At 45.5% G+C, this 23,254-nt stretch overlaps 1 protein-coding gene across 13 annotated transcripts in view; it reads right to left on the bottom strand.

Annotated features, from left to right (window-relative positions):
* Positions 1-545: 545 nt before the first annotated feature.
* The window catches only part of Mphosph9 (M-phase phosphoprotein 9), a 70,545-nt gene continuing 47,836 nt past the window's right edge, over positions 546-23,254 (bottom strand). For 6 of the 13 annotated variants that reach the window (XM_087578023.1, XM_087578025.1, XM_087578026.1 and 3 more), the window contains exons 16-23: positions 17,110-17,244; positions 15,470-15,648; positions 13,473-13,619; positions 12,078-12,198; positions 11,022-11,119; positions 9,987-10,219; positions 8,861-8,929; positions 546-4,841 (exon numbers count right to left, since the gene is read on the bottom strand). In XM_087578023.1, coding sequence (XP_087434149.1) covers positions 4,740-4,841; positions 8,861-8,929; positions 9,987-10,219; positions 11,022-11,119; positions 12,078-12,198; positions 13,473-13,619; positions 15,470-15,648; positions 17,110-17,244 — 1,084 coding nt within the window. In that variant the 3' untranslated portion in view covers positions 546-4,739. 13 annotated transcript variants of the gene reach the window in all.

Raw genomic sequence — 23,254 nt, 5'->3', positions numbered from 1 at the left:
GAAAAAGCTAAGGGGTTTTGTGTGTGTGTGTGTTGTACAGTGACAGCCCTGTTTGTTAAAATTTGAAGCCATGGAACTAAGAAGTGCAAACCTAACACGCAGTGATGATTCCCATGTGGACAAGAGAGACAAGCTCGGTGGGTCACTGAACACTGCCCCCAAGACAATATCCAGACAAGGTCAGGGAGCAGAGGACCACACCGGGTGTTCATCTCCTCGGGCACAATGGTGACCGCAGACTAGGAAGGGCAGTTCACAGGATATGATGCCCACACCCAGACTAGTGAAGTTGTTCATTAGATACTCCCACTGTGAACTCACCAAAAGGTGCCCTAAGGTGCATTTAGAAACATTTACACACACACACACCCACACCCCTCCAGGTTGAGGCTCTATTCCAATGGTTGCTTGGAATTTAGCTCCTGTGTTAATTTTAGTATTCTCGAGACTGTTAACCAAACCATGCAGCTCCTGGGACTTGAAGATCATCATTAAAAACCAGCTCTCACAGACAGTATGAATAAACTCACAGATACCACAAAAGGTCATATCCACGAATATTTATTGAGTGCCTAAATGCAAGGTGGAGGATGATATGGTCCCTGCTCTCACAGAGCTTACAACTTCAGTTTATGAAAGACTGAAGAAGAAACAAAAACAAAAAAACGAAACCACGGCAAGCACTTCGTCTTTCCATCAGCAGCACAATATGAAGCAATGACTGTTTTTCACATTATGGGTCCCTGTTACAGTTCAAGTGTACAATGTAAGTAAAACAATTATCTTTGAAATCTGTAGTCATAGTGAAGGCATGGTAGGGAATGATCAGCAGACGCAAAGTTATGGCTTGATTCCTCATGTGTCTGAGGTCTCAGGTGAAATAAAGGGCAAGCCGGATGGGGGGGAAAAGCTTTTAGTGAGGTCCTAAGAACACTGGACTAGTCTAACAAGGTATCGAACTTCTCCATGTTGCTCTTGGCAGGGCAGGAAATAATTTCTGGCAGGGGTTTAATCAGATTTGTAACATACAAAAGTGTGCATGATCCACTGACGAATGTGACTTCCAAAGGACCCTGTCTCTCACTCACTTTAAGGTTCGTAAAGACTTACAGCACAAAGTTGCACATTTAAAATGAGTGAAAACTGTTCTTGGGTCATGTGACACTTAGGATGAGGATACCTGGTTTTACTACATATTTGAATGCGGGGTTCAAAAGACAAGCAGCATTTGGCAAAGCTTTCCTAGGTTAAAAGGGTGACACTAGTCATGTCTGTAAATCCATATTTATGTCTGACACTCAGTGGCAGGCACCTCTTGCAGCTGGCCCATGGCTTTTAGGGGTCTAATCATGGGACCTTTGAAAGAAAAGTTACTTTAGTTAAGCTAACAATAAACGATAATGGAAAGAAGCCAATATTTATACTCAATAAATCCCATTCACCCATTAAGATTAAAATTCTTTCTGAATTTACATTTGATAGGTTAACTTTTTATACTTTTCAGTCATTCAATAAATAAATAGCATACCATGGATGCTCATTTAAAATCCAAGAAAACCCGTGATTTTAGCAAAGAGCAAAGATAACATAGACCACCCAACACAAATGACAGCCCAATGTAGCGATTGTAAGAAATCAACAACTTTAAAAAGAAATCACTGGGGGTTGGGGATTTAGCTCAGTGGTAGAGGGCTTGCCTAGAAAGCACAAGGCCCTGGGTTCAGTCCTCAGCTCTGGAAAAAAGAAAGAAAAAAAAAAAAAAAAGAAAAGAAAGAAATCACTGGGAATGTAGCTCAGTGGTGGAGTTGTCTAACATGTGTGTGTCCCTAGTATGCCTTTAAAAAAGGAATCAAGGGGCAAAAAGATGGTTTAGTGGTTGAGAGCACTAGCCCTTCTTCCTGAGGACCCAGGTTCAATTCCAAGCACCCACATGGCAGCTCACACCTGCCTGTAACTCCAGTTCCAGGGATCTGACGCCCTCACACAGATAATACATGCAGGCAAAACACCAGTGCACATAAAAAGTAATAAATCATTTTGAAAAATCACTATTTCAACATCCCTGTAATTGATTAATCTGAATCTTAATCTGTTTGGAGAACACTTAATTCACACTGGCCTATTTGAACTGAAAGGAATCTCCTATTCTTGGGTCTTTAAACTGAGGAAAGGGGGCCTGAGGCAGGGTGCGGCCCAGGTTTGCCAGGCTCCAAACCTCTCTTCTCTCTCAGCAGTGCATTAGCTATAACTAAGCTAATGCTTCACCTGGAGCCGTCCCTTCCAGCTCCGCTCTTGCAGACTGGCTTTGTACGGAGGGAGGGACAGATCTCCACAGCTGGAGAGTTCACTTTCTATGATCACGTTAAAAGGCACTTCCCGAAACTGCAGGCTCACGGAGGCTTTTATTTTTTTACTAGCTGCAGTACATCCCAGCATAGAAACAGTTTGCCTCTCTTGGGTGACAGATGCTCTCTAAGACAGCTACCCTGCCCACTTTTAGGCTGAGCTACTTTTTAGCTGAGTGTTCATAAGATATGCATTACTCAGGGGAGAGGGCACTGCAAGAATTCTCCGTGGTGTCTTTCTTTATAGCTATGAAGAAGAAACGAATAAAATTTGTTTCAAATAAGTAATTGATAGTTTAAATCTATTACACACTTTAGAAACTGAAGCATATGCTTTCTGAGAAGCACAGAAGATGTTTTGATGGCGCTCAATGCCTTTTTTTGGAATAAGCCAATTATAGGCACCTAAGAAGATAACTCCTTGGCAAGATAAAGCTACCACCTCATCTGAAGTGACAATTTCGTCTTAAGAATGCAGTTGACTACACAATGAAAGGAGGGAACAATGAGACAGACAAGAGCACTGGTAGCTTCTTCGGGCGGTCTTGTGTGTTGGTGCCAAGGCACGCGCCCTCATACACGTGGCGAGCACTCTGTCACTGCCTGTACATTACCCTCAGCTTGTTAGCTCTGTAAGTCACATGGGAGGGCAATCCCTTTATAAGCTCTAGTCACAAGCCACACAGGAGCTTGCTTAAAAGGAGCCTTTTGACTGCAACATAACTTTTTAAAGGCTGAAAGAAAAATCAAGAATAAAGGCACTTGCTTCTAATGATAAGGAATCCTGATTAAGTCTTCATTGGTTACAGAAGATGAGCTCAAAGATTAGGTATTACCCCAAGGGTCCCCTCCTGTCTGAGAGTCCCAAGCTGAATAAGCCCCAAGGTGAAGCTTTGGTGAGAAAGTGTTCAAAGACCATCCGAAACCCTGCTGAGACATATACACCGCAAGTGGGTTGCTAGGATGCCTTGGTTCGTTGTAACTACTCTCATTATAGAGAAAGAACTCAGAGGCAAACCAAAATCAGAAGCCTGAGCCCTGGCCCTGGAAACCAACTGTGAGAGCTCAGATGAGTCTGTCCGCAGATTCTGAGTACAAATACGTGGGTGCTGGGTTCGGACTGGTCACCAGAAAGTGAGTGGGCGAGCAGCCCAGACATCACCAACAGTCCCAACACAGACAGGATACTTGCTGCTCCAAGAGCAGAACAGCTTCTCCTGCCCACACAGTGCTCTTAGAGAGAGTTAGGGAATGCCAGTCAGGTGATGGGCTACAGTCCGCTGCAAGGCCCTGGGAAACACGCTAGCTCTGTCAGGACACATCCCCTGGCCATTATCAGTAGAGTAGAGAGCTCTGAGTACAGACCAATAGTTCTTACAGTAGCTATTATGAAGTGTTTTCTCTTTGGCAAGGGTGGGGTGGTGTGTAAGGTAAGGTTAAGAGGGTGAAATGTTTCGACGATGACTTTGGGAGCTAAAGCTTAATGTTTAATGGAAACGGGAGTTACCCTGAAGCAGTCCAAGGCAAGCCACAGCATAAAGCATGGATGACGGGCAGAAAACTCCAGCTCTCCCTGCCGCCTTCCATCTCTAGTCATTTTCTTCCCTCACAAACAGAACTGTTTTAGAGAAAGAAGTTATATTTCCATAGTTTTAAACTCTCCAACACTCGAGGACTACTAATTTATTTTTTATCATTTACTTACTGGGGTGGGAGAGGATGTGGATATGCCGGCATGGATGTAGAAGACGACCTGTGGGAGTCATCTCTTTCTCTGTGACATGTGGGTCCTGGACCTTGAACTGGTCTTCAGGCTTGGCGGCAAGCCCTTTCACCTGCTGAGCCTTCTTGCCAGCCCAGTTATTCTACTACTCACTTCAGGGATGTTTTTCACATAGGAATTGTGTTATCTTGTCTTAAAAACTTCTACAGAGCCTAAATGCAAACTGTACTATAATATTTTAAATATTTAGCATATTAGTCTATCCTTATGGAAGCTACTAAGCATTTATTTTAAAAATGAATTATATTTACAATGTAGAACAAGTTTATAAAATCAGTGTGCAAAGTTCATTGTAAAAGGATAACACTATTTCTTTAGAAACAAGCTGCCTCCCCATTTACATTTCCGTATTGTTGATAGAAATTGGACACATAGGCTATTTAAAAATAATGCTTTTTAAATAGTAAAATATACAAGAGGTTCCTGAGCATAACAAAAATATCTTGAAAATATGTGGCCATTTTAAGTATAAAATAGCAGGTGTAAGAATAGCATGATTGTAAAACTACTGTTTGAAGGCTTATAAACAGTAGAAAAGAGCTTGCCTTTTCCGAGTGCATAATTGTACATTAGTGCAAACAAAAATGTCTCAAGTTTAATGGCTACCAGTCTCAGAGATTTGCAGAGCTTCGCAAAACATGAAACTTCTTGAGTGTCATTCGAACTGAACCCAGTTCACGATTGATCTTTTCCAAACGATCTTCCAAGGCCTCCTAGGTAAGAGTAATGGGAAAGGGGTAATGAGACTCCACATCAAATCCTCTGGGTCTATACTCGACAGCCGCCATCTACGGACCGTTAGGGTGCAGCATGAGAGCAAGTATACACATAAAAAGGGCAGATTTTACTTTCTACACAAGTCTTTTATTTTTATTCATTTGTTTGTTTATTTTTTGAGACAAGGCTTCTCTGTGTGGCCTTGGCTGTCCTAGAACTAGCTCTGTAGACCAGGCAGGCCTCAAAATCACAGCAATCCACCTGTCTCTGCCTCCAGAATGGTGGGATAAAAGTCATGAGCCACCACTGCCTGGCCATCATTCTTCTCAAACTGAACAATGGATTGGCTTCTCAGCCCTTCCAAATAAGCAGGGCAATTTAAGTATCCTCTATCTGACTGGCATTCTTGCCATATGGGAATTCTGCACAGCAGTGTGGCCATGAGAGGGGTAACGATCTGAGACCGTACGTGCAGAGCCTAAAGGTGCTCTTCACCAATCACCAGAGAAGCGTGAGCACTGGATGTGGCTGTAGTCATGACACGCATCCCAAGTAACCTGACAAAAGTTCCTTTAAAAAGTTATCGGAGACTTCAGGAAAAAGGATTCAACAACTAATTAATGAGGAGGAAATGCAGCTAATGACCCCTGGACTATATATTTACCCTTCTAGATAACATATTTCATATGGACTCAAGGTATCCTGAAATAAAGCTTGCTGTGTTTAACAATTTTAACAAGACAATCGAATGTCTGCTGTAAAACACAGGTGACCAAAGAGAAGGACCACCGTCTTCTTCCCTGTTTCTCTGGCATATATGCACATCCTTTTTAGAAGGAAAAACCTAGTGTGGAAGGTTTCAAATACTGTTTCCTTTGAACTTCCTTGGCATGTTATAAAGTGTCTTCTGACAACATCTTCCTAAATTAATGTACAATATTCCTTTGCAAGTCACACATTTAACCAGGAATCTTTCCATGGAAGTTTAGGTCGCTTCTAATTTTGGACACTATAAATAAGGCTGCAGTACATGTCTTCTCTTTGCAGTAGCTATAAATACTGCCTTTGCAATCACTGGCAGACAGGGGAAAAAAGCACTTTGGTTCAAAGAAAGGCAAATTTCTTCATTCCAGAAAGTCTGTGGTGATTAGTACTTGCACTGTCTACATTCTAGGAATTGTTCTGAAAAACACAATAAAACACCTGATAATTGGGCAAGTGATGTACATGCTTCTTAGAGACTCAGAGCTAGTGAAACAGAGGCAGGACGCTGAGGAATTCAAAGCCAGCCTAGGACCGTACCTCAAAGAAACTAAAACTAAACCTACTAATGTAATTAGGGAGAAAAAAAATATTACGTTAGCAGGTTATTTTCCATTTCTCTCTTTTTATTAACAGAAGTCTCTGTAGGGATGGAGAGAGGGCTCAGCAGTCAAGAGGACTTCCTGCTCTTGCAGAGGACCCAAGTTTGATTCCCAGCACCCACATGTTGGCTCACAACAGGCTGTAACTCCAGTTCCAGGGATCTGTGCCCTCTTCTGGCCTCCTTGAGCACCAGGCACACATGTAGGGCACAGATATACATGCAGGAGAACACCCACAGACATGAAATAATTTTTAAAAAGAATGAAGCCAGGCGTGGTCACACACCATTAGTCCTGGGGCAAAGGCAGACAGATCTCTGTGAGTTCAAGGCCAGCCTGTTCTACAGAGTGAGTTCTAGGACAGCCTGGGCCACACAAAGAAACCCTGTCTGGAAAAACAAAACTAACTAATTAAAAATATATAACAACAACGACAACAAAAATAAGGACAAGTCTAAAGTAGACCATGCTGACCTTGAATTCAATGTGTGGTTGCTGCTGTTCTTGAACTTCGGTTCCTGCCTCCACCTCTCTATGGACTACGTGTGTGCATCACCATATCCAGTTACTTGGGGGTGGGGAGGGTTGGGATGGGATTCACACGGTAGACAAATCCCAACCGCTGTGTCTCCAACCCATCTTATTTTTTTGAGACAGGGTGAACAGCCTAGGGTGGCTTCCTAAGAGGATCCTGCTGCCTCGGCCTGCTGAGCGCAGGGATGACAAGTGGTGAGCAACCCTCCCCGCTTCGGGGTGTGATTCTGAAGAGCAGGCTGAGTGTCTTCATCAGTGGTGCTGGGGGTAAAGGCATGGCCTATGCACCACACAGTAACTGCCACGGCCCTGCTCTAGGATGAGGCTGCACACTTCTCCCCGGGCCCAGCTCTACCCTCTCTCCCTTACCCACATCCTCCATCCCTTTCTCGATGCCACTTACTTTCTTAGTGAGATATGACATACTTGAAGAGACTCTAACACCTCGCAGAAGTCTTGTAAGAACAGAGCAATGATGTTCATTATGGGAAACATACTAAGGATTTCATAATGAGCTAGGATTGAAATAGCCCCACATTTCCTCTGCCCCTCTGCTTTCCTAGAAAAGTACCGTGAATTTCCTATGTTGAATTTTATAAATTATTCAATAAAATGATGGTGAGAGGGCTCAGCAGGTAAGATTACTTACCATCAACCCTCATAGCCTGAGTTTGATCCCTGGGATCAACGAGGAGGAGGAAAGAGACAAGCAGCACCACAAACGACATCTATATATGAATCATGGAATGTGAATGCCCCCTAGCATCACACACACACATAACAATAAATAAAATCAATTTTAAAAATTAACTTTCATGGATGTGAGGATGATCTGGCTGGGTAGGCATGTGTCCCCTTTCCTCCCCGACCACTCCATGTGCAGTCCTTCCGAAGCTGTAACAAAGAGGACAACCTTCCCCAAATAGAGTAGGCCAGGCTTCTATCAAGTCTGTATGAGTGGCGAAGTTTCCCATCAGAACCTCCAAACAAGCTCTCACAAGCAATTCCATTAGCTAGAGATGGCTCGGGGGTTAAGAGCAATGCCATGTGCGTGCTGGGAATTGAGCTGACCTCCACAGACACCAAGCATTTATACAGTGCACATATAAACACACAGGCAAATCATCACATAAACCGACCATCTGCTCCTGAGTATGGAATCACATCTCTCTAGCTGCCTTTCCAATCACGACAGTCATTCCGTTTGTGAAGCACAACTGTTTTCAGGGCTTATAGATGGAGAGGGTCAGAAGTCATTGACAGATGGTGGTGGAGAAAGACAAGCAATCAGACAAGGAGGCAGCTCTTACTGAGCAATGTAAAATCTGTCACAGGTTTCTGTTGGGCTGAGGAGAACTCCCTAGCAAGCCCAAGGCCCTGGGCTTTGTTACTAGTACCTTACTAAACAAACAACAAAGGTATGCTATTTGCTACCATGAACAAATACTATTTTACGTCTTAAGTCAAAAATTAATTTTATTCCTGACAGCAAAGGTAGCTATGGAATAACTAAAACTATCAAATACTGACTGCACAGGGTAGCAGCTTTGATTGGCACATTAGTAGCTGTGCTGGTGTGAATAAGACAGTTCTCATAGGCACATACATTTGAATACTTGGTCACCTATTGGTGGAACTGTTTGGAAAGGATTAGGAGGTGTGGCCTTGTTGGAGGAGGTGTGGCCTTGTTGGAGGAGGTGTGGCCTTGCTGGAGGAGGTGTGGCCTTGTTGGAGGAGGTGTGGCCTTGTTGGAGGAGGTGTGGCCTTGTTGGAGGAGGTGTGGCCTTGTTGGAGGAGGTGTGGCCTCATTGGAGGTGGGGGCACAAAACTGTGAATGCTTCCTGCTATCCCTACTGTACTCTTTATTTCCTGTTTGGTGTCAAGATATGAGCTCTCAGCTGCTATTTCAGCTACCTATCTTTCACTTTGCCTTCACAAGACTCTCACCCTCTGGAGCTGTAAGCCAAAATAAAAGATCCCTTCTGTAAGCTGCACTGGTCGTGGTGCTGTATCACCACACTAGAAAAGTAACGAACACAGTGGGCCATGCTGTAAGACTCTGCCTGGAGTACTGGCTCACTCCGCCCTCTCATGCAGCTCACTGTAAGTGGTCTCACCTGATTTAGTCTTGTTTGTAAAGTGATTCTTCCTCCAGGAGATGGCATTCGGCTTAGTGCTGCCTCGATCTGTCAACAAGAGAAATTGTTCAAATAAAAACCAAAGAATTCTAATTACTGGCAGTGAGCTTTCTGAGACAGAAAGGAAAAAAAAGATTTCAGCTTAGCATTTTCTTGTCCTTTTTGACTTAAGTTGCCTCCATCGTGTGGCTTAAGGACACTTGTAGTGCAGTCTGATACTCACTCCACAGTACTAAATACACAAGGCAAATTCCCCATGATAGGTCTGACACAATGATATCCTTTGTGGTGGTTTGAATAAGAATGGCCCCCATAGGCGCACATATATGAATGCTTAGTCATCAGGGATTAGGAGGTGTGGCCTTGATGGAGGAAGTGTTACTGGGGTGGGTTCACAACTCTGATGCCCTCTTCTGGCACACAAGTGTACCTGCAGACAGAGCACTCATACACATAAAAGAAATAAATCTTTTGGGGTTGGGGATTTAGCTCAGTGGTAGAGCGCTTGCCTAGGAAGCGCAAGGCCCTGGGTTCGGTCCCCAGCTCCGAAAAAAAAAAAAAGAACCAAAAAAAAATAAATAAATAAATCTTTTTTTAAACAAACAAACAAACAAACAAAGCCCAAGCCAAGACCAGAGCAGCTCTCCTTGCTGCCTGCAGATCTTGATGTAGAACTCTTAGCTACTATTCCAGCACCACGTCAACATGATGCCACCATGCTCCGTGCCAGGACAATAATGGTCTGAACCCATGAGCCAGCCCCAATTGAATGCTTTCTTTTATAAGAGCTGCCTTAGTCATGGTGTCTCTTCACAGCAGTAGAACAGTGGGTGACTGGGGCATTCTTGTTTTTTACTTTTTTTCTGCAAGTGGCTTATGTTTCTGTGTTTGGTTTGCTGTTACTTTTAGAGACAGGTCTCACCATATAGCCCGAGCTGACTTGTGACTTGTGATCTTTCTGCGTCAGCCTCTCAAGAGCTGAGACACAAGCACATACCACACCATGCCTAGCTTAGCCATTACCTTCCGACTATTCCCTAGACAGACGCATTAGGTTCAGAAAAACAATGTTTTAAGTATTTTTAAATACAATGGTTTGTTTTACCTGGTCTTTTTCTTTTGTAAGTTCATCAAAAAACCGCTCCGTTTCAGCTAGGGTCCTAATCTTTGCGGTATATTCAAAATCGTTATCCTGTGATGCTGCTGATGCCGGCTTGCACTGCTCAAGGCTAAGTGATTTACTCTTCTCCCAGGCTTGTTTCGTGGACACTTTCTTCAAGCCATTTGCTGAGTGTTCAGGACAAGAGCTAGGATTAACAGGGTCATCACTGGTTTTTTCTGAAAAGAAAAGAAAAGAAAAGAAAAGAAAAGAGAAGAGAAGAGAAGAGAAGAGAAGAGAAGAGAAGAGAAGAAATGTCTTATGTTTCTTATTAGTTTTTCTAATAGGACTGATTATACATTAACTATCCAGCTTGACCGCACTCCCTGAAAGGAACTGCTCTATGGCCTAAACCACAACAAACGGAGAAGCTTCTCTTCTTTCTTCTTTCTTCCCTCCTGGTTCCTTGAAACAGCGTCTCACACTGATCTAGGTTACCCTGGCACTCATTAAGTAGCCCAAAATGGCCTTGAAGTCATAGTAATTCTCCTGCTGCTGCCACGAGAGCTGGTATGAAAGACGTGAACCACCACCCCGAAGTGAAGAACATGAACTCTGTACTTTATCACTCAGGAACTCTGAAAGGCTTACCCTCTGCTGAATAATTTTCAAAAGTTCTCTTAATGATTTCAAACAAACTTTATGTAAATATAATTCAGTTTAGGAAAGTTTAAAAACAATGACTTATCACACTTGGAGACATGCCCTAAACCCTGATACATTTAATATCATTACATGAAGTGACTTCATACAGCTTTTAAGTTTATCTTAGCGCCAGTGCAAAGGGGGAGCTGGGCAGTACTGTCCTGGCGATGACGATCAGCGCCTCATGCCTCGGCTTCCCAACCTGCCCGTGAGCACCCGCACAGCAGGCATAGCGACCAAGGCTCAGGTAGAGACATCTTCAGAGCCTTACAAAGACACCAGGATTTTGGGAAACAAATGCCTCTAGCTGTAACTATCAATTTTTAGGAAAGATACCTTCCATGTCATCAAGAAACTGGAGCTGCTTCCGTGGACTGGTTTGTTGTAACGTGGACACAGGAACAGTATCTAAATCATCCAAAAGGATATCAAATCTAGTGAATGAAGCAAGTTACTCGTGAGAAAAATGTGAGGTGAGTTTTCCTATCCCTCTAGAGAGCTGAGCTGGTTCCCCAGTGAACTCACAGCTACACTCAAAGCTCGTCATATGACTGCCAAAGCTCACACTGACTCTGGCTTTCCTGACACAAGGTTCTATTTCTACCTCAGAAACTTAAGGCACTGGCTGCTGTGCACCCTCCGACCTCCATGACAAGCTTCCGGAATAGGCAGGGCAGGCAGGAGTGCCCAACTTGCTCAGAGGGTCAAAGTGAGGTTCACCATGCTTAGGTCCCTGCATCTAGACTCCAGTGGTCAAGTCCTTCCCAGTTCATCACTCACGGCTGGCCTCCTTCAGGAGTGGATACCCTGCGTCTAGAGACAGACGCCTGCCACCCTCACACTATCGGGCACCAAAATGTCCCTGTATCACACTCCTCCTCCGGCACACATAGAGCCTCTTCTACATCTAACTCTGCTGAGGTGCTGAGGCGGCCCTCAAGATCTAGCAAGAGCAAGTTTCCACGTTAAACACGATTGTCACACATTAAAATACCTGATTTTCCATATGACACTCACGTCGTGGACCTAAAGCCACAGGGCCCCACTGACAACTGAGCAATCGGCAACAGCTAGAGCCACACTGATGGCTCAGAATCACGGGGGTCAGGAAGACGGTTCACAGACAAAGGCACCTGACCCTAAACTTGATGTCCTGAGTTCAATCCCCAAAACCCACATGGGGAAGGAGAGCACCAGCTCTACAAGTTGTCCTCTGTTGTGCACAAACTCACCATGGCACACACGCTTACACAAGCACACACCAGCATGTGTACACGCATGCGCGCACACACACACACACACACACACACACACACACACACACACACACACACACACTCAATAAAATGTTTTTAAAATGTATTTTTAGTCCCACAACTTTACAGAACTTACCGAACTGGACTGTTTTCATTTTTGCTAAGGAGATGACTAAATCCTGGGGACAAATTTTCTTTAGGGGACCGCTTAGGACTATAAGCCACGGTCACTGGCGTCAACATAATCTCTCTTTTTGCTAAAGAAGAAAGCAGAGAAGCAATGTCATTTCCATCTGTGTTATGTTGGCAGAACTCATTTTACAAATAATGAAATTCCATAGCAAAACTTGACAGTGTTGCAGAGGACACAAAATAAAAATAAAACAGCCTTGGGGTTGGGGATTTAGCTCAGTGGTAGAGCGCTTACCTAGGAAGCGCAAGGCCCTGGGTTCGGTCCCCAGCTCCGAAAAAAAAGAACCAAAAAAAAAAATAAAAAATAAAAAATAAAACAGCCCATAATTCTAATGTCTAGAGGCAACCCCTGCCGATGTTTTAGCATGCCAGACTATAGGCTCAGCACTCTGCCTCAAAACTGGTTTTTCAAGATTTTAGAAGTCGAGTGGAAATCGGAGAGAAAGGCCAGCGCAGGAGAGATTGTTCCTGGAACACAGGAAAGACAGGATTCCCTGAGCAGTGGGAGCATAGACACTGCGGACAGGAAAGTCAACGCTTAGGCTTTAGAGCAAGCCGGGAACTGTGGGGAGGAAAAGCTACAGACGCAGGTAGAGGGAAGAGATGTAAAAAGGAATCTTCTCTGACCTCCGTAAACTGTCTCAATTAGTGAAAACAGCTATGGACGTTAAACTCACAAAAGCTTTTGGCTTTTCTGAACCAACTTCTTTTTCTTACGATACTAAGGACCCTATCTGTGCTAGGCCAGGGCTCCACCACTGGGCTACAGCCCAAGCCCTTTTAACTTTTTATTTGAAGACAAGGGCTTGCCACGCTGAAGGCTAACCTTGAATTCGCTTGGTAGCTCAGGTAGACCTTGAACCTTAACCCTTAGGTAGCTGGAATGGCAGCCCTCTATTCCAGGACTAGCATAACCTTAACCCTTAGGTAGCTGGGATGGCGGTCTCTACTCCAGGCCTGGCATAACCTTAACCCTTAGGTAGCTGGGATGGCAGCCCTCTACTCCAGGCCTGGCATAACCTTAACCCTTAGGTAGCTGGGATGGCAGCCCTCTACTCCAGGCCTGGCATAACCTTAACCCTTAGGAAGCTGGGATGGCAGCCCTCTACTCCAGGCCTGGCATAACCTTAACCCTTAGGAAGCTGGGATGGCAGCCCTCTACTCCAGGCCTGGCACAGGTTAGGTTTGCAGTATCTGTGCTCCCAGACAATTTCACTCTCTGGCCCTGCTCGGGGACCCCATCCATGCTCAGCGTACTCTGTGAGGCTGACAGCGCAGTGAAACAGTAAAAGTACCCGGGAAAAGTCACTCTCCCTAGCCCAAGGCACACATCTCTTACTTGGAGTGTTGGCTTTCCGATTGGAAGGTGGGAGAGACGATGACCTCTGTGAAGCTGAACTCTGTCTCTTTGGTCTCTGCTGGGCACATTTCTCTGGGGAACGGCCTGTATTGACTGAAGGTTCAGTCTGCCGAGGATTCACTAATTCTGCATCAGACAAACACACAAAATAATAAGCCAAACCTGGTTTCCGCCATCTGCTTTTCACAATTGTCACGGCGCAAGGTCCTCCACAGAGCGAGTGCTCTGCTCGAAGCACTGCTATGCAGGCTGCAGTCGTAATTTGCAAATGCACTGCGTATGACCATAAGATGCTTGAGAAGGAGTTTATCATCCTGGCTTCCTGCTGCAACTGGCATTCAAGGTGAGTGCTTGCAGGGTTTATTTTTAGGAAGCAGACTCCTAATGTGTTTACTAGAAGATGCTGCTGTGGGACACGGCACCACAGATCTCAGGGTGTGCCTGGTAGGTCTGAGAAGTGAGCATAGAGCCACTCTGTAGAGAGAGCAAAAAAGCCAGGCATGGAAGCTAAGCCCAGCGCTGGGGAGGTGGAGGAAAGAGATCAGAAATCAAGGTTACCCTCAGCAACTTAATGAGTTCCAGGCTAGTCTGGGCTCCATGAGACCTTGTCTCACGTAGGAAGAGGCATGGAGGACAGAGATAAAGATAGAGGGAGGAGACAGAGAGTACTACTGTCCTAGACATGTTGGGAAAAGCACACCTTGAAAGATAGTCTTCTTCCTCTCTATAGATGGCTCAGTAATCACACACAAAAAAAGGAAAAGAGAAAAAAACTTTTCTGTTTTTGTATAATTTTAGACACTGTGGGTTTTGTTACCTCAGCCTCCAAGTGCTGGGAAAATAGGCATGTACTCCCACTGCCCATTAAACTCCTCGTTTTATTACTATAAATGACTGCCAGCATTTCTCAATATGTGCAAGTAAGACAGATAGAGACGCTTACTCAGTAGTCCAGGCAGGGTGTGACATCAATCCTCCTATATACCACATAGAACTGGATTACATGCCTGTGCGCCCAGCTCATGAAGACATTATTATTACTATCATTATTATTATTATCATCATCATCATCATCATTATTATCATCATCATCATATGTAGGTGTGTATGTCAGCATACAGGTATGTGCACATGACTGCAGGTGCCTACAGAGGTTAGAGACCTCACATCCCTGGAACTAGAGTTAGCAGACGGTTGGAAGCTACCACGTAGGTGCTGGGAACTGAACTCAGGTCCTCTGCAAGAGCAAGCACTGTTAACCACTGAGCCATCGCAGTGTAGGCCTCTTTAATAACCAGAATATGATACGCAGCTTGCTTTGCTTTATATAAAAGGTACGTGCTATGCTAGGACAATGACAAATTATTGTTATGGGTCAGTTACCTATGAAACGGGGCTGGAACAGTGTCATAAATAAGGACTTCATTTCGTTATCTGAGAGTCTTATTTTTTGAGGCAGGTTTTCACTGTGTCGCTCTGACGGACATGGCACATACTAAGTAAGCTAGGCTGGCCTCCAACTCCTGCCTCTGCCTCGAAAGTGCTGGGATTAAAGGCATACAGTGCCATGCTTGGATGAAAATCTAATATCAAAGGACATAATATAAATCAAAGAGGAGAGCAGATACCTTTCCCTTCCTTTCTAAGAAGACGAAAAGCGGGGCTGGGGATTTAGCTCAGTGGTAGAGCACTTACCTAGGAAGCGCAAGGCCCTGGGTTCGGTCCCCAGCTCCGAAAAAAAGAACCAAAAAAAAAAAAAAAAAGAAGAAGAAGACGAAAAGCATTCTACTTACCACTCTTGCAGAGGCTTGGCTCCAGCTCTCGGCACCCACAGAGCGGCTCACAAGCATTCACAACCCCGGCTCCAGGAAGTCCCATGCGCACCAGGTGTGCATGCGGTGCACATTCACACGGGCAGGCAAACACTCATGGACGTAAAATAAAATCAGTCTTAAAATTAAAAAGGAAATACTTACTACTTGAGGAGTCCTCTTTCTCTGTCTGTGTCCCCCAATTTTTAAACAGTCTTTCTTCATCAAGTTCCTTTAAAGCCTTAATGATTGGTGGAGTGTCTGGTGCGTCCCTCTTCTTTTTAATCAATAAGCTTGCTGGTGACTTTCCAAGTGAAGAGTCCTTTTCTGGAGGAGAATGGTATCTAAAACAGTAGCTACAATTGTAACTCCTGCGGGCTTAACGTTTGCACGCCCCTACCCCATAACGCCCAGATAACAGCCTCACTTAGCTGCAAGCATTTGGAGTTGGAGCCTTAACAAGAATGGAGATTAGACAGGCCATGAGAGAGAAGCCCTATGACGGGACTGAAGGTCCGTATAGAAGGAGGAGGAGGACAGCCTTGGCGGTGCACACATGGTTGTAAACCCAGTATTCGGGAGGCTGAAGCAGGAGGATGGTCAAGAGTTCCAGGCCAACCTTGAATACACAGCAAGACTTGCCTCAAAAATAAAAAATATCTGGTCTCAGGAGGTCCCCGCACAGGGCACTCTGTCTGGTCACACCACGAACAGGCCATGTCAAACAGCCAGGAAGGAGGAAGGTCCTCTCCAAGACCTTTGCCACGCTGGCACCCAAATTGGAGAAATCCATAAACATTTAAGTCTATATTTGTTAGTTAGAGCAAAGCATGCTAAGTTTACTAGGACAGTCAGGAAATAACAGGAGAGTTCCGTTTACCTCCATATGGATGCTATTATAATACAAGTCATTAAAACTGACCCCAGGGGTTGGGGATTTAGCTCAGTGGTAGAGCACTTGCCTAGCAAGCACAAGGCCCTGGGTTCGGTCCCCAGCTCCGAAAAAAAGAAAAAAAAAAAAATGACCCCGAACACAGCAAGCCAGTCCTTTAAACAAGCTAGCATACATGAACATTTCTATCCATATGGAATCCAGAGTACACTGCTGAGCTTGCTCAGGCTACCCCAAGAGTGAGAGGATGATCCTGTTGTCCTTAACAAGTCTGCACTTGCCCCTGAGCTCAGGCAGAGAAGCACTGCAAAGCCTACGGAGGGAAAATATCCTAAAGCATTGGCCTCTCGGGCCCAAGAAGATGGATCCACTGCTAAGAGAGCTTACGATGCGAACAAAGCAAAACTAAACCACAGAAATTATGCTCTAAAAGATAAGACAGTAAAAGATCAACAAGGGGATGTGGTGGCGCCTGCTGGAATGCCAGCCCATGGGGGAGAAAAGCAAAAGACCGAGTGTGTAACGAAGGCATTCTGTCTACACTCTCACAGCTGAGCTTTGCGGGAACAGTCTCCCAACTGCGGCTACTCATCAGTGCTATCTTGAGTGGACACCCCCTTTCCAAAATTAGCAATCCCCACCTCTGCAAGACAGCTGATTCACACCCTGTCCACTCTCCACCAGCCCTCCACCCTGGTTTTCACAATCCAGAAAGAACCTTGGGTCCAACTTCAAAGAGAAGGCAGAAAACCCCAGACAGGAACTGCTTCTTATCTCTGCTCCCCAAACCCCCGCTCCCACTCCCGTCCCTGACCCCGCCCCCTTCCACAGCCTACTTTTGACTATTTCCCCTACCCAAGACAGCTGCATCTCTACACAAGCATTCCTCGGCTGACCCCCGCCCTTATCTCACCCAGGAACACCGGTTTCCTGCAGCTGTCTGTCTGTCTGCTTGTCCCTGCTGTCCAGAGGCTGCCCAGTGAAGATGGAGTACTCTGCTCCCGGGATCAGCCACTTCCTCCTGCTGACATCCGAGGTGGCTAGTGTGCTGGAGAGATAAGAAACATTCCATGGCATCACAAGGCTTGCACTTCAGTTTAAAGAAAATTCATATAGATGAGAAGTGGGTGAACGTTTTGTCTGTGTACCATATGTGTGTGTGGTACCCAACACGGCCAGAAGAGGATATCAAATTTCCTAGGATTGGAGTTACTGAGAACTATGAGCTCCTTGTGGGGGCTGGCATTTGAACCCTGGTCTTCTGGAAGAGCAGCCAGTGCTCTTAACCACAAAGCCATCTAACTAGCCCCTTGCACTTCAATTTAGACCAAATATTAATATCAAAACAACCCGTCTCCAAGTTTGATTTACACATTTGCACAGTGACTTAGAAACCATGTATGGACAACCCACACTTTAAAAAGGAATTCTATTTTAAGGGGCTGTGTTGGTTGTTATGTGTTTTTTGTTTGTTTGCTTTTTAAGGGGAAAAGGGATTTCCAGACAGTTTCTCTGTGGCAGCCCTGGTTGTCACAGAATTTGCTATTTAGACCAGGCTGGTCTTAAACTCTGGCTCCCAAATGCTGGAATTAAAGGTGCATTGGCTATTTTAAGATTGAAATGAACTTCTGAACATTCCCCTAAGACAAAGAAGAGTCGGTACTCGAGGCTCTGCACAGCCTCCTACCTGCATTCCAGCACATTTAGTCCCCTCTCTCTACTAGCTCAGAGTAAGTAGATAAAGCATGGCTGCCTTCCCATTCCCTGCAAACACTATCTGCATCCTCCCATATCACAGTCCCAAGTACATGCTGCTACTCGACTTCTCAGAGCGGCTACGACACCAGCACACAGGGCTACATAGGGCTACTCTTCTGTCCCTATATGGAGTTCAATCCCCAGGACGCATATGGTGGGAAGGGGAACAGACTCTCGAGAGTTGTCTTCTGACCTTCATATATACACACACACATGCACACACGCACGCACGTGATGACAATAAGTAAAACGCAAACAATTTTTTTTAAAACCTCGCTCCCCCAAGGTTGATATTACTTAAATAATAAATAAAATGTAAGTAGTGATAATGTTAAAAACTCAGTTTGTCAAGGTTTACATCTAGTCAACCCGCCCTAGACTACACACTGAACCAGTGCAGGCTGCGGTAGGCCATGCCTTAAGCCCGAGCATCCAGGGTGCAGAAGACATGGATCTACTTAGACAGGGTAGGAACTCGAGCAGCAACCTGGAGGCCGGAAACAGAGCAGAGATCATGGAGGAGTGCTGCTTACTGGCTTGCTCTCCAGGCTCCAGCATAGCCAACTTCCTGTATACTACACCCCAGGTCTACTGCACAGGGGTGGCACTGCCCAAAGTAGGCTGGGTCCTCTCACATGAAAGCCAATCAGAAAATGCCCTGCACACTTGCCCACAGGACGATCTGAGAGAGGTATTTTTCAGTTGAAGCTCCCCCTTCCCAGATGACTCCAGTTCGCATCGAGTTGACAAAACTAACCAGCGCAAACCTATCTCATCTCCAGGCCTGCTGTCACCACCACACTAGGCAACTTCCGGAGCTATCATTGACCTCTAGACCCAGTGACTGTCCTCAAAGTCATCTACCTCCAAGGATACAACTAGACTCTGCTATAATCAGAGGAAACTAAACACCCAATTCCTCCCTCACCTTTGTTCCTGCTGCCGCCCAGCACCATCCCAGCAAGCAGCTAGCAAGCCCAAGGATCTCGAAGCTCACCAGTCAATCCCAGCTCCTCCAGTTGCTCTGTCCACCCTGGGATGCACAGCCGCCACCTCAACTATTCACAACCCTGACTCCAACTCTCACTATCTGACCGGATGTAAAACCTCAAGCCTGACTGACGGCAGTGGCCTTACTTCCTGTCCGTACTCTGTGGCTGGACTTTGCGGAACAGTCACCTGCCTGGGCCTACTCAGAAACTCCATCCTGGTCATTCCTCCCCGTGGTCAGCAAGCTCTGACTTGGTAACAGCTCTTCCCCATGGCCTTCAGTCAGGAGACAACCTCAGGTCTAACTTCAAAGAGGCAAACCCTAAGAGAACACGCCGTCCCCCTCTCAGCTCATGTCATATTTAACCTGCTAGGTTCTTTCAGAAGAGATTTCCAGGTGAGCCTGGAGCTGTCCCCGGGCCTTGTTCACTGCTACCCGGGCTCTGCCACTGAATGACAGAGCAGAGCCCTTTTCCCTCAATTTTTAAATTAAGAACGATTTCAAGCATTCTGAGAAAATTACAGAGAATACTACAACAAGCGCCCACCTACCTACTCCGAGTCTTAACAGATGCTTAGCTCTTAGCCATATTTGTTGTTAATTGTGAGACATACCATTGTATACATATGTACAGCCGCGTTTGTTAAACAAGGGCACGCTATCCACACCCCTTACTGCTTCTCCTCCACAGTGTTCATGGTTTATCCACGCTGGCGTGCGGGGCTGGCAGTCACTTCTCCAGCCTGAACGCACTCTGCTGACTGTCTCGCGGTGGTGGATGCTGTTGCACAATGCTGCAATTACCACGTGGGAGACCTGACCTAAAGCAAATGTCTAAAAACACAGCTAGGAAATCTGGGCTGTACCATCACCTTCAGTCTTCTGCCTACTGCCAAAGTCCTCCAGACAGGCACCAGCCGTCTGCAGGTAGCCATTGCTATGTGTGAGTTCCTTTCTTTGTCAATCTTTACAACGAGCTAGTCTGGCCTGTCTGATGGTGGAATGGTACATGCTATTATTTCAACTGGCATTTTCCTGATTTCTTAGGAAAACGAGCCTCTTTTCATTGCTATTAGCTGTTTACATTGCTTTTTCTGTACAGCTTCACATCTGTTTTTCCTTTTTCTGGGGAGAAAATTGTCTCTGTACTGAGTTACGGCACATCTTTTGTATTCTAAACATTCAGCCTTTTTGCTGTCATTAAAACAAATCACGGGTTGGGGATTTAGCTCAGTGGTAGAGCGCTTGCCTAGGAAGCGCAAGGCCCTGGGTTCGGTCCCCAGCTCCGGAAAAAAAGAAAAAAAAAAAAACAAAAAAACAAAAAAAAACAAAAAAAAACAAATCACACACTCACACAGGCACACATGCACGCACACATGCACACACTCGCACACACACACACTCACACAGGCACACATACATGCACACACACTCACACACACACAGGCACACACACAGGCAGAGGTGCACGCACACACACACACACACTCACACAAGCACACATGCACACACACTCACACACACACAAGCACACACACAAGCACACACGCACGCACACACACACAGGCATGCACACACACACACACACGCCTTTGAGATGGCTTGGTAGGTAAGAGGGTTTGCCATCAACCTGAGACCTGAGTTTGACCCTGGAAATCATATGGTAGGAAGAGAACGGACTCCTGAAAGTTGTCCTCTGGCTTCCACACATAAGCAGTGGCCAGGACATATTCACGCGCACACAGTTAAAAATGTATACATTCCTTTTAAAGGTTTCAAGCATGTATAGACAATACAGGCAGTGCTCAATGCACTGAAACTGGGCCAAGGTCTTCACTGTGTTCTACGCCCCTGAGATCTCTCACTATGAACGGCTACAGCCCAGCTGAGCCTCTTTAGCCCTGTAGTTCCCCGCTCACAGCGAACCAGGTTCTCGACTGGTGCTCGGCATTCCCGCTCACAGATTTAAGACTTGGACTGCATTTGTAAGATCGGAACTATTGTACGTGCTGAAGCTGGTGTTAGTTACTTCCTACTGAAGGTCAGGAAGGTGTAGTTCACGAGTAACACTGTTTATCGAGCATTTTCCAGACCCTGGGTCCTATCACCAGCACTTTACCGATTTTGTTTTAATATTTACAGCTTACTTCATGGATCATACAAGAACTGCTTAGGGCTTACCTAGAAAGCACAGAAACTTGACTTGGTATAGACTTAAGAGGACACATGGTTATCTTATAATATGAATGGACAATCAACATATAAAGACTCTAGTAACTATTTCCCAGATAAATGTTCCTGGATTTCTGTTTTAGACATCTGCTATGTCCACATATGTCTGTCTGTACTTATTGGGAGCAGTATGCACATGCCACGGAACACTTGTGGGATTCAGAAGCCAACTTGTGAGAGCCGATTTTCTCCTCCACCAGGTGGATCCTGGAATCAAACTCATTTTGATCAGGCTTGGTGGCAAGGGCCTTTACCCACTCAGCCATCTTGCCAGCCCCAGTCACCAGCACTTTGAAAAGAAAAAAAAAAATCTCTTTCTTAACTAGTTTATTGTTCTCTATTTTACTCTTAAAATTACTACGAACTGACAGTTCAGATGAGACATTTTAATCCGTTATCTACAAAAGGCAAAAGAATAAGAACTACTCAGCTTTGCTGTTGCCACACAAGAGCAGGAAGGCGATGCAAATGAATTAACTTGCTGTGCTTTCCTCCTCAAGACAACAACACAATAGTGCCCTTTAGCCCTGGCTAGCCTGGAGCTCACTGTACAGATCAGGTTGATCTGGAATTCAGGAGTTTACCTGTTTCTACTTCCTGAGAGCTGGGGTTAAACGTCCAGCCCCAAATATCTCTTATGTGTGTTCATTCACATGGATGCCAGGGGACAAAAACACAGATGTCATCCTCAGAAGAGACTGTCCACCTCCTTTGAGACAGAGTCTTTTGCTGGCAAGACTGATGGCCAGTGAGTACCAGGGATCCTCCTATCTCCAAATTTCCAGTGCTAGGATTAAAACTATCAAACCTGGCTTTTTCTTTTGGGGCAGGGGGGAGCCTAGCTCTCCTGAAACTCCATCTGTAGATCAGGCTGGCCTCAAACACAAAGATCCTCTTGCCTCTACCTCCCAAGTGCTGCGTCACCACTGCCCAGCCTCACCTGGTGTTTTTAACTTGTATGTATGTATGTATGTATGTATGTATGTATGTATGTATTTTAGGTGTTCTGAGACCAGCATTCTCTGTGTAATAGACCTGGATGTCCCGAACTCTCTTTATAGACCGACTGGCCACAGAGATCTGCCTGCCTCTGCCTCCTGAGTGCTGGGACATTTTTCAATGTATTATTATTTTTATTGTTCTATTTCATATGTGTAGATGTTTTGCCTGCATGTATGTCTATGCTTCACACTCATGACTGGTGTCCCTGGAGGCTAGAAATGGCATCAGATCCCCTAGAACTGGACTCACAGTTGGCTGTGAGCCATCATGTAGGTGCTGGAATCGAACCCAGGTCCTCTGGAAGAGCAGGCAGCCAGTGCTCTAAACTGCTGAGCTATCTCTCCAGCCCCACACCTAGCATTTTCCTAAGTTCTGGGGCTCAAACTCAGGTCCGTGGGCTTGGAAAGCAAGAGCTTTACCAACTGAGTCACACAGGCCCCGGCCCTGCCAAGAACACTAAAAATTCCTCGGTCCTACACACCATCAAAAATGACGGTGTAGGTAGGCTTCGGCCTAAAGGCTGCAACCTGCCAAGCCTTGCCTGTGACACACTGAATAAGCACCTCACACATATGCACTTCCAGGTGCTAGACATGTAGGCTGTCTTCGGTACACTACACACATCTCTCACTCTCCACACTCCTGAGTCAACGCAGTCTCCTGACTGTAGATCAACAGGCTGGTTCAGTCCTTCCTCCCCTTGTCTCAGCAGCATTCAGTGACTGTGGCTGCTTCAGTCCCCTCACCCCTCACTTGCAGCGGCTGTTTCACTGGCTCCTTTGCCAAACTCCACTACCCAACAAGGAAGCAGGGTCCCTGAGAGCTCCGTCTTGCGCCCACTCCTACTGACATTCAGTGCCTATCAATCCTGGAAGCACCATTGGGGAAGAGCTGGCTCCAATGCTGTAACTCTGGGCTAGGAGTTCGAGCTCCAGGCCTACATTTACAATTGCCCACCTAACTTCTGCTTCAAGTCCACATAAATCACAAGCGAAGATCATCATGACGGTCTGATCTCTCAGTGTTCTGAGCTATCGCTCTCTTGTCTCATCAGTCAATGCACAACTATGTTCTA

The sequence above is a fragment of the Rattus norvegicus genome, chromosome 12, assembly GCF_021556685.1.
Source record: "Rattus norvegicus strain SHRSP/BbbUtx chromosome 12, alternate assembly SHRSP_T2T, whole genome shotgun sequence".
NCBI classification, from domain to species: Eukaryota; Metazoa; Chordata; class Mammalia; order Rodentia; family Muridae; genus Rattus; species Rattus norvegicus.
This window is presented reverse-complemented; position numbering and strand designations above follow the sequence as displayed.